The sequence below is a fragment of the Onychostoma macrolepis genome, chromosome 02 (assembly GCF_012432095.1).
Source record: "Onychostoma macrolepis isolate SWU-2019 chromosome 02, ASM1243209v1, whole genome shotgun sequence".
Classification (NCBI taxonomy): Eukaryota; Metazoa; Chordata; class Actinopteri; order Cypriniformes; family Cyprinidae; genus Onychostoma; species Onychostoma macrolepis.
Window position 1 is genome coordinate 1,047,806 of NC_081156.1, and position 14,855 is coordinate 1,062,660.

General features: G+C 39.6%; 1 protein-coding gene across 6 annotated transcripts in view; it reads right to left on the reverse strand.

Moving 5' to 3' along the window:
- The window catches only part of fgf12a (fibroblast growth factor 12a), a 197,591-nt gene that overhangs the window by 134,590 nt on the left and 48,146 nt on the right, over positions 1-14,855 (reverse strand). The window contains exon 1 of one of the 6 annotated variants that reach the window (XM_058749791.1): positions 7,577-7,651. The exons of the other annotated variants lie outside the window; for them this stretch is intronic. Coding sequence (XP_058605774.1) covers positions 7,577-7,592 — 16 coding nt within the window. The 5' untranslated portion in view covers positions 7,593-7,651. Of the gene's footprint in view, positions 1-7,576; positions 7,652-14,855 lie in introns of those variants that run through there. 6 annotated transcript variants of the gene reach the window in all.

Below are 14,855 nucleotides of genomic sequence, written 5' to 3' on the forward strand. Positions count from 1 at the left end.
AAATTGCTGCAGTTACCCCAGTACCAAAGAAGACAATATTGACTGTGTAAACCTTTTACATTTTCGTCCAATATCTAATCTTCCTTTTCTTGCTAAAATTCTGGAGCGAGTGGTTGCTTCTCAGTTAATTTCTCATTTGACTGAAAACAATCTTTTGAACCTTTACAATCTGGCTTCCATAAATTTTATAGTACTGAAACAGCACTGGTCAAGGTTACTAATGATTTGTTAATTGCTGCAGATTCTGGTTATCTTTCGATCTTGATCCTGCTTGATCTCAGTGCCGCTTTTGACACTGTAGATCATTCGGTTTTAATTACTCGTTTAGAAACTGTCTTTGGGGTCTCTGGTATTGCACTTAATTGGTTTAAGTCCTACCTCTCTGATCGTAGCAATTTGTTGCCATGGGTGGATTTAGGTCTAAAATTGGTGTTGTGCAATCTGGAGTTCCTCAGGGATCAATTTTGGGCCCTTGCTTTTAACATCTATATTTTTACACTTGGTCAGCTTTTGAGATCTCTTGGTCTAAAATTTCACCTTTATGCAGATGATACTCAGATTTATATGCACACTAAACCTAACGATTTTGTGTCTGTTGATTTTCTTTCCACTTGTATTTCTAGGATAAAAGAATGGATGTCACAAAATTTTCTTTGTCTTAACAGTGAAAAACTGAGGTTATGCTCATTGGTTCACCTCACCAATTACGTAAAGCTGGGTCGATTACTTTGTCCGTTGATGGTTCAATTATGGAGTTTAAAACAAAACTAAAGAATTTGGGGGTTATTTTCGACTCAATTTAACTTTTGAACCTCATGTTCAAAGCACTGTTAAAACATCTTTTTTCATCTTAGAAATATTGCCAGACTACGTCCAATGCTGTCTTTTCCTGTTGCTGAGAGGTTGATTAACACTTTTGTGTTTACTCGGATCGATTATTGTAATGCCTTGTTGGCTGGGGCGTCCCTCCGAACACACACCAGCTTCCTGTACCCATAATTAATGTTTATCCTCAACAGCCAGCTCCAATGGGATGGAGAAAAAGACCAATGCAGAGAGGACAGAGAGGAAGAGGCAGGCCTTATACTGGTCCTCGTGGCATTTGTTGGGCGTGTGAACAGCCCGGCACATCCGATATAATTGTCCCACCTTTTCATACCAACAGTACCCTCGGGGTGGAAGGGGGGAGAGTTGGCAGCAGTCCAATCGAGGTGCAGGAGAAGGCCCTGTTAATCCGTGGAGAGGTCCAAATCAGAGAATTCTACAGGGGAGAACCAGCTACCAATGTTAACAACTAAAGCCGATCAAGAGCCTATCATGCAAATTAAAATAGAAGGTAAAGACACACCCATGATGTTAGACACAGAAGCAATTTTTACTTGTTTAAATTCAAAATATGCTTCACATCTCCCCTTGTCTGGAAAATTCACAAAGACAGTAGGATTCTTGGGGCAAATGCAATTAATTCCGATGACTACAAACAAAAATCAAAAGTATAACAATGCCCATTCTTGTATCAAATCAAACTCCTATCAACTTGTTAGGAAGGGATGCATTATGCAAATTGGGGTTACAAATTTGGTGTTCTTCAGAAGGAATATTTATCGACGCAATAGGAACAGAAACACAAATGGTGGTTGCAGAGCCAAAAGCAAATGTCTATTGGATAGGACAGATAGAACAAGATGTGAGACAGACAATAAACAAGTGGGGAAAGTTTATTGAAGCACAGATTCCTGAAGCACGGTTAACAAAATCAGAATTTCATTGTACAATGATCTATGATCCAGACAGAGATGAAAAATAGAACAAAAATGTCAGGAAGAAACAAAAGGTAAAAGTTGAGACAGTCTCCGACTATATCATAATAGGTAACCAAGGAGCAGCTTTAAATATTCCAAACAGTGAATTTGTAGAAAAATGGTTCAATGTAACTGATTCTGTCCCACATATTGCAATATATGTAGGAAAAAAACTGGGAAACAAAGGATTTAGGACCAATGATGAAAGAAGCAGGAAAAAGCAAATGGGAATCAACAGAACATCCGTTGATTTTTCATTCAGCTGACAAAAATTACATCAAAATTTTGTGTGCAACCAGTTTGCTGGGAATTCCTCAGGAAGTAGTAACCAGCAAACAAAATTTAACACAGATGACCACAACATCTGAATTACTAGACAATACTGAAAATGAATTGTTTAGGGAAATGAAGAGTCAGGTACCAACTGAATTGTGGTCACAACATGATACAGATGTAAGATTAATAAAATCAGCTAATCCAGTGAGAGTTCAGCTCAAACCAGACGCACGTCTTCCCAGAAAATCACAACATCCTTTGAGACCAGAGGCAGAAGCAGGCATAAAAGACAATATTGAAGGTTTAGTGAAGGCAGGAGTTTTAATAGAAACATCTAGTTACTGTAACACTCCAATTATGCCTATACTAAAAGCAGACAAAAACCGATGGCGTCTTGTTCATGATTTACGAGCAATCAATGAAATAGTTGAAGATTTGCCAGCTGACGTGCCAAACCCACACATGTTACTAACAAATGTCCCTCCTGATGCCAAATACTTTACCGTAATTGATCTCTGCTCCGCCTACGTCAGCGTGCCATTAGCAGAGGAGAGAAGATACCTGTTTTGCAACTCATTAATATGGAACACAGATGCAATACTAGCATTTGAAACGATGAAAAAAGAATTACAACAGGCACCTGCTTTAGGAACAGCAAATTATAATAAAATGTTTCATCTGTATGTGGCTAATAGAGCTGATGGTTATGCATCAGCTGTACTGATGCAGGAAATTTGTAGTGGGAGGAAAAAGCAGCCTATAGCTTATTACAGCACAAAGCTGGATAACGTAGCACAGGGATATCCGCCATGTTACCAACAGGGCATGGCAGCAGTATATTATGCTTATGAAAAAGCATCCACAATAACTATGGGGTACCCAGTAACTATTTACACCCATCACAAAACTGTGGAATTATTAGAGCAAGGAAAATTTGTTCTAACGCAGGCTCGAATTTTGACCTACTTCTCATTACTTACATATCCAGATGTAACTATTAAACGATGTCATACAGTCAATCCGGCTGACTTGATCCCTTTGTCTTTTGAAGGAAAACCCCATGATTGTGTGAATGAATCATTGGCATTTACCAGATTACGCCCAGATCTTGAATCGACGCCCATTTCTGAAGCAGAAGTCACTTACTTTGTAGATGGTTCTAGCTTTAGAGACCATGAAGGAAATCATACTGGATATTCAGTAGTGAAGAGAGACAAAAAATAATTTGTACCAGTAATATCACAGCATTGTGTACAACCATGTTCTGCTCAATTAGCTGAATTAAAAGCTCTTACAGCTGCATGTCAGTTAGCACAAGGACAAACTGCTAACATTTTCACTGATTCAGCATATGCTCACGGTGTATGTCACCTATTTGGTGCAGTGTGGAAACAAAGATGTTTCAAAAAAAGTGATGGGACTCCCATCCAACACGGTGAACAAATAGGACAATTAATTTCTGCTATGATGCTACCAAAAAGATTAGCAATAATCAAATGTCAAGCGCATAAAAAAGGAAATGATTATGTCATTAAAGGAAACAATGCAGCAGATTTACAGGCTAAAAAGGCTTCAGGATGTCAAATAGCAGTATTAGCACCAGTAGTACTTATAGAACCTCAACCTCAATTAGATGATATAATTCGAATTCAGCAACAAGCAGGCCCCTACGAACAATCAATGTGGCACCAAAGGGGGGCCAAAAAAGACTCACAAGAGATCTGGCGCACGCATGAAGGACACATAGTTGCGCCAGTTTCACTTTTGAATATTCTTATCGCAGATGCGCATGGTTTTGACCATTGCGCAAGGGGGGAAGTGGTAAGAAAAATTAAAAAGCAAGGATATTGGTCTCCTTATTTGTATGCAACAGTAGATTAATTCTTGTCTACATGTGAAGTTTGTGCAAAGTACAATGTGAGAAAAGGGATAACGACACCAATAGGGCATATACCTGTACCGGAAGGGCCTTTTAAACATCTGGTCATGGACTACGTGGACATGATAAAGCGAGTACAAGGTAAAAGTTACATGCTGGTGATTGTTGACAGATTTAGCAAATGGGTGGAGGCAGTACCGTCAGCAGATCTGGGAGCAGGGACAGTAATAAAATGTCTAACAAGAGAAGTAATTCCTAGATTTGGGATACCATCAGAAATAAGTTCAGACAATGGTTTGGCATTCATACAAAAAACTGTAAAACAAGTGTTGCAACAATTAAGAATAAAATAAAGACTAGGTTACATTTACCATCCTCAAAGTCAAGGACAGGTAGAGAAAATGAATGGAATTATCAAGGCCAAAATAAACAAAATATGTGAAAGTACTAAACTTAATTGGGTTGATGCATTACCTCTAGCACTAATGAGCTATCGCATGCAAACTAACCGAACCACGCACTTAACACCGCATGAAATGCTTACGGGTCGGGCCATGCCGGCGCCACATTGTAGAGGTCCCTACAAAGGACCGCCACTAGAGCAGTTACAAATGGAACTTCGTTCATATATGAAGAAACTAACTGCCATACATAAAGCTATCTATTTACAGGAAAAAAGAAAAGAGCCCAGAGAGGAAACGGAGACAACGTGTCCAGTTGTTCCGGGTGACCAAGTATATCTGAGGGTGTTTCCGGAGAAAATGGAATGAGCCGAGAAGAGAGGGACCGTACACAGTGGTGAGAGCAACTCCAACAGCAATCCAAGTGGAGGGAAGCACAACTTGGTATCATCTAAACCACTGCACGAGAGTTCCCAAGAAAAAGACAGAAAGGGAGGAAAACAGACAGGCAGACCGTGCAGCAGAGAGTGACAAGGAGGAACCTGAAACACAGGATGAAGTGCAAACAAACGATAGCACAGAAAAGGTTTCACAAGGAGCTCCAGTCTTCCTGTCAGAGGAACAGGAGAGGGAAGAGAACGAATCTGACAATGTGTCTGAAGATCCTCTTATGCTTAATGTATCTAATAATGCAACTCCAAGCTCAACCCATAGAAAGCAACCAGACTTCCCTTCAAATGCAACTACAAGCTCAACCAATAGAAAGCAACCAGACTTCTCTTCAATTGCAAACACAAACGATAACCAACAGCAACCAGACTTCCCAAGAATTGACTTTTCAGCCCTCAAATGAATCTAGCAGTAACTTTAACTTAATCCAAAAGGAACAAGCACCAGTTGAGGAGGAAAAAAATATCTAGACAAAATAGACACATTGTAGATGACAATTATAACATTACTTTTAAAAGCAATTCAGATATATTATGGAAAAAGCAGAAGACAATAATTGGTATAAATGGGTAAATTACACAGCAGAAAAAGAGGAATGGGAAAACTGCATAGTTTGCTTTGAAGCAAGACCAATTTTATATATTGTACCGATACCTATACACAGTTCTAGTTGCAAAATATTTCATGATTAATGGTTTAAGACATGTCCAGGACTGTCTAATGCAATGGGGTTAGATGTATTAAAAATGGGAGGTAAATGTTTTATAGAAAGAGGCAGAGCGATAAATGTCTTTAGAAACTGTACCCAAAACATGGCATTTTGCTCATATTGGTGCCAGTTTCTACAACAATCTACAGAGAAGCTACTGAATTGCAGTGTGAACGTACCCGTAAATGGCCTATAGTACAAGAAACAAAAATACAAAAGCCACAAGGAAAAATACAATTAATGGCAAATCAGGAATTTGAATGTTATGAGAAAAAGGGAAATGTTGACGTAGGAAGATTTAAAGGGAAATGTAGCAAAATATGGCAAATACCACGATGTACAGTTGACTATTTAGTGATAAAAGAAGGCCTGCCACCTATATTTGATGACATTGATATTGCATTGGCAGACATATGGTGGATGTGTGGATTAGAATATGGCCTTTTGACAACGTTACCAGAAAAATGGTCAGGATTATGCACTAGGGTTATGTTGACACATAAAATGAGTCACATCTCTTTAGAAGAAGGAGAAACAAAAGAAGAGAAATCTAGATAGAGAAGAGCCTATGAAAAAGACCCTGCAGTTTATACAGATTCAATTGGTCAACCAAGAGGTATACCTTATGAGTTTAAAGCAAGAGATTAAGTTAAATCAGGATTTGAATCAATATTCATTTGGATTGCGCAAAATAAAAATACAGAATGGATCAATTATATATATTACAATCAGCAAAGATTTATTAATTACACTGATGAAGCCTTGTCAATATTAGGAGAGCAATTGGATGCAACAAGCCGAATGATATGGCAAAACAGAATAGCTTTAGACTATTTGTTAGCTGAAAAGGGAGGAGTCTGTGTTATGTTTGGGGATCAATGCTGTACTTTTATACCAAATAATACTGCTCCAGAAGGAGCATTCACTGAAGTAATGACCAAATTGAAAAACTTAAGGGTTGAACTTAAAACTAATGCTGCGACAGATGGTAAAATGTGGGATTGGTTTGATTTAAAATTAGCAGCTTGGGGAGCTTGGTTTGCTAAACTAGGAATGTTTTTAGGAGTTGCCATATTAATAGGAGGTTTATTATTTTGTTGTGTATTACCTATACTAAGAACATTGGTCGTCAATGCTACTGTTAAACAAATGGAAATGATAAGAGTCCCAAATAATCAACGAATAATCACTGAAAGGAACTTGGCTGAGTATTATGAAGGATTGCTGAACAAACTGATCTTAAATGAGCAAACTTTGGATGATAGTTCCAGCAACTCTGATGACTATGAAAAAGAGATGTAAGGATGAGCCAAATCCTGGGTGTAAGTGTTAGCCTAACCTCTGCCCATGGATGGCCCTCTACGATGCGCAAAGTATCTGGGCTGAAGATCAACGGATCCAAACTATTATTTCTTGGAATATTCAATGTATTATATTTAGAATGTGTTTTTATGTTTTTGATATACATAACTGTGACAACCACAGGCAAGCGCTGAACCAAATGCACGCTCATGCTTATAACAATGTATTTTATGATAAAGGAGGTAAGGAGACAGAATCTTTTACTCTCTCTTAGTCAAGGGTGGAGAGAGACGTTTGGTTCTGATTCTCCTCCAGAGTGCTGCTGCATCATTTAGTCGTTGATGGTAAGGCTATGTGACTTATTTAGTCACTAGATAGTGTTAACGGAAAGGACTGAATTATGAAATAGCACTCTGGGTAGACATAAGCAATTGTGAGACTTAGTAAAGTCTCAAAGGGAGGAATGAAGAAGATTTTTATTGTTACAAAACTGAATTAATCAAACATAATCCAGGTGAATTTTGCCAATAATGTATCTATTTAATATCCCATTATATTCTAAGACCTCTGTGTTAGGAATGCCTACGTGGCAGACACATCTGGAAGAAATGAGGAGGGGGCTTTTTTCCCTTACCATAACAAAGTCTAGAAGGACCTCTCCCAAGGGAGAGATAGAATTACATACGCAAGTGAAATGTAGAATTGTATATATATGGCTTAATGTATAGGAACCCGCCTTAAAATCATGTATAAATACCAGAGCCGAAAGACATTCAGGAAGCTTCTCTGCAGACAGGCTTCGGTTTTATTCCTGTTGAATAAAATCTATTCTTTTGGCATCAAAACTCCAAGTCTGCGTTTCGTTCTTTGAGACGCGGCGGACGACTCTACACAACCTGTTTGAAAGGAGACATTGTCATAGTTACTGCATTCTGACTTGTTAAAAAAAAAACTATGATTAATGACTATAGCCCAATTACGTTGTCACTAATGATTAATCCATGGCAAACATTTTCAAATAACCTAGAGGGGTTTGAAAATATGCAAGTTTATTTGCTGCTCATTTTGTGTACATCTGTTTCACAAAATGGTTTCTTAAATGCTGCCATCTGATGACAACCAATTTGAATCATTTTGATGTAAGAGAACAGGAATGGACTGTACCACATCATCAGATTCTAATCTTATTGACTGCTGAAGCAGACAGTTTGTAATCATATGTGATCTATGATGCCTCCACAAAACATGAATTATCAAATGCCACCTTCATATTTGGACTTTTTTTGAACATTCAGACACTGAAATTTGCTCTTGTAGGACTTGTTTATATGTTAATTTTCCATCTAGCTATAATTTTGACCATCTCTTATTTGCCACATAGTTTTAATTTAAATGACCTTGGTTTAAATCTTACTTGGGTGACAACTTGTTTTTATGTTTTTATGTTTAAATAAATTTAGATAAGGGTGCTCTGTAGAGTCAGGAACTGCACCAACATTCAATATACTGTATTCCCATACAATAAAATTCCCTCTCTTCATCTGCTGTCAGCTTCAATAGAACGTTGATTTGGAAATGTATTCCTTTCCTCTTCAACATCAGTAGGGTTTAAAAGGTCAGTAAATTCAAGCTGGAAGTAATGTATCATTTTGATAATTCATCATGGGATCAATACAGAGAAGCTGCTAAAGTTAATTTTGAACTTCAGTTTGCTTGTAGTGGGAATAATTCAGATTGTAACAATGGAGAGGGACAATTTTACTTTTTTGCATGCTGAATTATTAACTGCAGTTTACTGATCTCTGTCTGTAGAACAGACTGACAGATGACTATTAGGATTAGAAGCTAAGTAGGCAAGGTGATCAGAATCAGAATCAGAAAGAGCTTTATTGTCAAATGTGTTTACACACACAAGGAATTTGTTTTGGTGTTAGGAGCTTCCAGTACAGAAAGTACAAATATAGACAACATATAATTAAGTTAATAAAAACACTAATAATGAAGAGAATAGACAATAAATTATAAATAACAATAGTAATAAAAAATAAAAATATACAGAAAAGAAAAATGTCCATAGACAGAACTGTGAATGTGCATGTGTCCTATGTGCAGATGAAGGTTTGATGAGTTATTTACAGATGTACAGTACTGGGGTGTGTTATGTAATGTTCAGGTGGGATATGGCCTGGGGGGAAAAAAAAAAACTATTCTTGTGTCTGGCTGTTTTGGTGCTCAGTGATCTGTAGCGCCGGCCAGAGGGCAAAAGTTCAAAGAGAGAGTGAGCTGGGTGTGAGGGGTCCAGAGTGACTTTCTTAGCCCTTTTCCTCACTCTGGAGATATAAAAATCTTGGAGGTTGGGTAGAGGGGCACCGATAATCCTCTCAGCAGTCCTGACTGTCCATTGTAGTCTGATGTCTGTTTTGGTAGCTGAACCAGACCAAACAGTTACAGATGAACACAGGACAGACTCGATGATGGCAGAGTAGAACTGTTTCAGCAGCTCCTGTGGCAGGTTGAACTTCCTTAACTGGCGGAGGAAATACAGCCTCTGCTGGGTCTTTTTCACAACAGAGCCAATGTGATTGTCCCACTTAAGGTCCTGAGAGATGGTGGTTTCCAGGAATCTGAATGATTCTACTGCAGCCACAGTGCTGTCTAGGGGTGTGCATCGGAGCCATTATTTGTATCTGTAGCTGTGACAATCTCAAAATTATTTGTATCTGTATTGGGATAGATCCTGAAGTGGGCGTGGCTTAAACCGGAAGTTCGTCAAATTACATGAAAATACCATTTTAAATGCAAATCTGTTCGATTCGTAGTTTTCATTTAACAAATATTCCTTGTATAACTAAAAAAAGTATTCTGTTTTATTAAAATTATAACTTTGTAAATATCTTCTATTTAAAACTTTATCAAAAAAGAAAAATAACTTTATTCTTATTTTTCCAGTGAAACTTTGTGTACAAATTTGACAAGAGACAAGCATACACAATCTTAAATAAGAGCACTAGTAGAAAAAAAAATAGAAATGGAAAGAAAGTGTTCAGTAGCCTACTCATAGCAGAATGACAATAAAGCTCGCTTGAACTTTAAGTAACTTAGATCATGTGTTGCGGGAGTCTGTGATCATTTACGAGTTTTTTATCAACAGAGCGCAACAAATCATTTGGACCTTCCAAAAGCCTTAATCAAACATCGCTTTTCTTCGTCTTGTTTAATTAAATGTAATGCCATTCACGAAAAGGGCTAATATAATGCATAATATAATGCATTTTTACAGTTGGATTTCGAAAAGGTTTGAAGTTAGGACCGTTTTTAGGATATTTTTGTCGAGTTGATATAACTCCAGACTGATTTCTGAGAGACGCGCATAGACCCTAATGCGGCTATTGATTTGCGCTCATTTCATTCATATAGGCTAAAGTTTACACTCATTCACTTTAGGCCCATAGCCAGCTATGAGGTCCAGACCTCCGTAAATGTTTCATGTTCAAAATAAAATTTGAAAACATATGAAAAATTATTTAAAATCATGTCGCTGAATAAATTCATGTGGCTGACTCGCAGCAGCTGTGAAACGCAGGAGTGAAAGAGCTTGGCGCAAGTGCAGCCTCCACTCCACTCCTCCATGTTGCCAGATCTAGTTATTATAAGCGTCGCTGGACTTGTTTTAATACTTAATGTAACAGCGTTAATAAAGTAATTAGGGCATTAATAAAGTGGGAAGATGAAGGTTGAGATTAGAGATTCTGTATCCTATTTGCAAAATACAAGATTTAAACTTATTTTGGTGCATTTTTCAAGAGATTGGTTGTGTTTGTTTTTTGTAGCAATATGTGGCAACACTGCTTCGCCGGCACTGACAGGCAGCAATCAAAAAAGGAGCGCGCGGATAATTTATTGCTGAGGAGACCACATTCTTTAGACAAACACATTGATCAGCATAATATTATCTGTACGAAACTGTGTCAAACGCCATCAAAACAGTACTAGTCATTATTAATGCACAAATCTTAACAACCGCAGACCTCACTAATGTAGTGCTGTTCCAGCAAACATGTGATTGTGTCTGCCGAATATTTTTTCTGTTATTCGGATAAATGCCTTTATTAATTTTGAAGCCATTATCCGTGCCTTTCCGAATAAGGTATTCAGCTTCGGGCACATTCCTAGTGCTGCCCATGATGGTGAGTGGGGGGAGTGCAGGGGGGTTCCTCCTTAAGTCTACTATCATCTCCACTGTTTTGAGCATGTTCAGCTCCAGGTGGTTGTGACTGCACCTGACAGCCAGCTGCTCAACCTCCTGTCTGTAAGTCCTTGATGAGGCCGATGACTGTATAGTCGTCCACAAACTTCAGAAGCTTGATAACGGGGTTATATATATATATATATACTGTATATAACGTGCACTGTCAATAGGTAGAGTCAATATGTCAGTAGGTGTCATCATCATACAGTCTACATGAGCGTCATACACAAGGTGAATAGATCCATGTCGCACAGTGTGATATAAAATAATCTTATAGGATTACTAATATCATGCAGTGTGTAGAAGGTATAAGTACCCTCACAGCCTCGCAACCTGACCAGCACCCCACGTAAGCCGTATATTCCTTCATACCACATGGGAACTGAAAATAAAGTGCTTACAATGGGAATAGGTTGCTTCAGCTGGACTTCTGATCTTTTCTGTTCTTCCTTAAAAAAAACTGGGGGAAAAAATCCACATTGGTCTGCAGACCAGAGCACTGAGTAAGTACTCTTGGGGGAAAAGATGGGGGAAAAACACTATGAAGACCACATCCTGCACAAAGTTGCACAAAGGGAGGTTTATATGTAAAGAATACATCACATGGACATACCCTTCGGGAAGTACGACATGTAAAAAGAAGTCCCTGCGGTAGGTCCTATCTGAAATGGAACTATTGCAATGCAGCGACTGGCAGCAGACACGGAGCTCTGCCCAGGGAAAGACACAGGTTTAACATTAGGGAAACCATATCATGGACAATATATCATATGGAATTACCATCATGGAATCGCTACATATGGATCCCCTTGCCCAGTAAAGGGCATTTTTCATGATTACTGGGCCTGGCATTGAATTACTCAACCGAATTTGACTGCTGAATGGTGCTGAAGGGTAAGACACATGCAGTATTCGCCAGTCCAGGGGAACTCACATAAATGAAAATTGCACGTTACCACCTCAGGGAGGGGAAAGGTGATTTGTGCAAGTGGATCACCCGACCAGTTGCCCGCAGATTACCTGCTTTTGCCTGACAACACACGGAATGAAACTGTCTCAACCTGGAGATTGTAAAACCTTGCGAGGTGTAACATAGCTTGCCACTATGGAGATTTCTATTAGAGAGATGCCAGTGGCTAAAGCCCAGTAGGATTAAACATTTACTGTGGCGTGTGCTGGAACTCCAAAATGGCATGGCACATTCCCTGTGCTTGATATATCAAGGCATTAGCATCCACAATACACTGGACCAACCTCTATTTGGAGACAACCTTCCCCTTCTGCTGTCCCCCAAAACATACAAAGAGCTGTTCTTTAAAACAAAGTCTCTAAAACTTGTGTGGTCCAAGTAAATAAGGAAACATGTACAGGACATAGCAATGATATGGCTGGCTCTGCTGTGTCTTGAGACAGTGCCTGCAAGTTCATCACTTTGGGCACGTAGCCTGACTGGGGTCTTACGATTACATGACAGTATGCCAGACCAAACTCAAGGCACATTTCGCTGACGGAGACTTTACTTCAAATCATAGGCCTGGCTCATAGAGGGGGATCTAACCTGAGTGTTCATCTTAGTGCCAAAATTTCACCTGTCCCTGAGAAAGAATTGCCTTCCTCAGGGGGATTCGCCAGGGAGGGGCTCTTGGAAGGAGCATGACCTCAGAAAACCATGGGCCAATACAGTGCAACTAACAGGACCTTGAACAACGCCTGTGCAAGTAGGCTCACTGGCCGAAACCTTTGCACAGGCCCTCAGAGAGGGGGACCGACACAAACACCCCTCTCACCGGACCATGATTTGTACCGAGTGGGCCTAATGGGCCTAGTAACCATAGCACCACCCCAGTCCAAAGGCTGAACCTACAAAGGCAGACTGGTGTGATAGCCACACAATGCATGCTGCAGTGCCTTGCCCATCTCTGGACTCACAAGTCAACAGGGACAGCCCGAAGGGGAGGACCTTTTACTGGTATGCCTAACTCAAAATGTGCTTCTTGAAACCTGTGCAGGGCCCTATTCATATCCCGCAGGTCTATGATTGATCGTAACTCACCACCTTTCTTCGGTACGATGAAATAAGGGTTGCAAAACCCCTTTTTCATTTCAGCTGGAGAGGCCGTCTCTATTGCTTCCTTCACCAATAGGACCACAATTTCCGCATGCAGGACAAGGGCATATTTACCTGCCACAGAGGTAAAAGGATGCCATTGAATATTGGCAGATGCCTGACAAATTGAATCACATATACAAGTCTGATTTTCCTGATGAGACAGCATGATGGATTGGGAAGCGCTAGCCATACATACATACATACATACATGCATATATATATATATATATATATATATTAGGAGCGGCACGGTACACAAATGTCACGGTTCGGTACGTACCTCGGTTCACGGTTCGATACGATTTCGGTACAACAGGGGGGGAAAAAATCTACTATGCTCAGTTTCTTTTCATTTATTTTGAACAGACAGTAATGCAAATTACATTTTTTTCCATCTAGATGTGAAAATACTAAATATTATTACATGTTATATATATATATATATATATATATATATATGAAATCTGTTTTGTTTTCATTGTGAGTGTACACAAATAAAAGCAGACCTTTATACAGTGATTATTAATAAGACAATAAGTGTTTAAAGTTGATTCTGCTGGTATAAGGAAACAGTTGAAGTGATCGCGCCTGAGCGCACACACACACACACACACACAACACATCAGTTCCAGCATTGCTAACTTGACAGCGCAGTTGGTACTTTATCAAAATAAAATAGTGAGCCAAACATCAGCGCGTGCGCGCCTATGTGTCACTGTTGGAACGCGACTGAAGTACAAAGCCTATCATTTACATAATAAATAATAGTTTAGCATTCAGATACGTTACATCGCAAATATGGAAATATTATGAGAGAGGTAGGATACTCGAGCACAAAGCTCCATTTTGCAAACAGTTGAGTGCACAAGCCTTTAAAGTATACTCCCTTGTCAGTCTATGTGAGAGACATGTTCAGAATCAGCACATGGTCACTGTCTAGGGGGCTTTGTTTTCAAGTGCGCAACTCATGGCATTCGCTGTTCTTCTGCTGGCGCTGACGGTTATCAAACAGCGCTGCATTACTGTGGGCGCCCCCTTCTGGATCGGGGGTGAATTGCCTGTATTCGTCGTAAGGCCTCATGCGCTGAACCGAGACGCATTAAATTTTGCATTTCATTTGGAAATCAGGGTGCCAGAGTCTGGAGGAACAGTGGAGAAGTACAGAATCCATGTTGCTTGAAGTCCAGTGTGACGTTTCCACAGTCAGTGATGATTTGGGCTGCCATGTCATCTTCTGGTGTTGGTCCAATGTGTTTTCTGAAGTCCACAGTCAACACAGCCATCTACCAGGAAGTTTTAGAGCACTTCATGCTTCCTTCTGCTGACAAGCTTTTTAAAGATGCTGATTTCATTTTCCAGCAGGACTTGGCACCTGCCCACACTGCCAAAGGTACCAAAAGCTGGTTCAATGACCATGGTGTTGGTGTGCTTGACTGGCCAGCAAACTCACCAGACCTGAACCCCATAGAGAATCTATGGGGTATTGTCAAGAGGAAGATGAGAGACACCAGACCCAACAATGCAGATGAGCTAGGCCACTGTCAAAGAAACCTGGGCTTCCATACCACCTCAGCAGTGCCACAAACTGATCACCTCCATGCCACGCCGAATTGAGGCAGTAATTCAGGCAAAAGGAGCCCCAACTAAGTATTGAGTGCTGTACATGCTCATACTTTT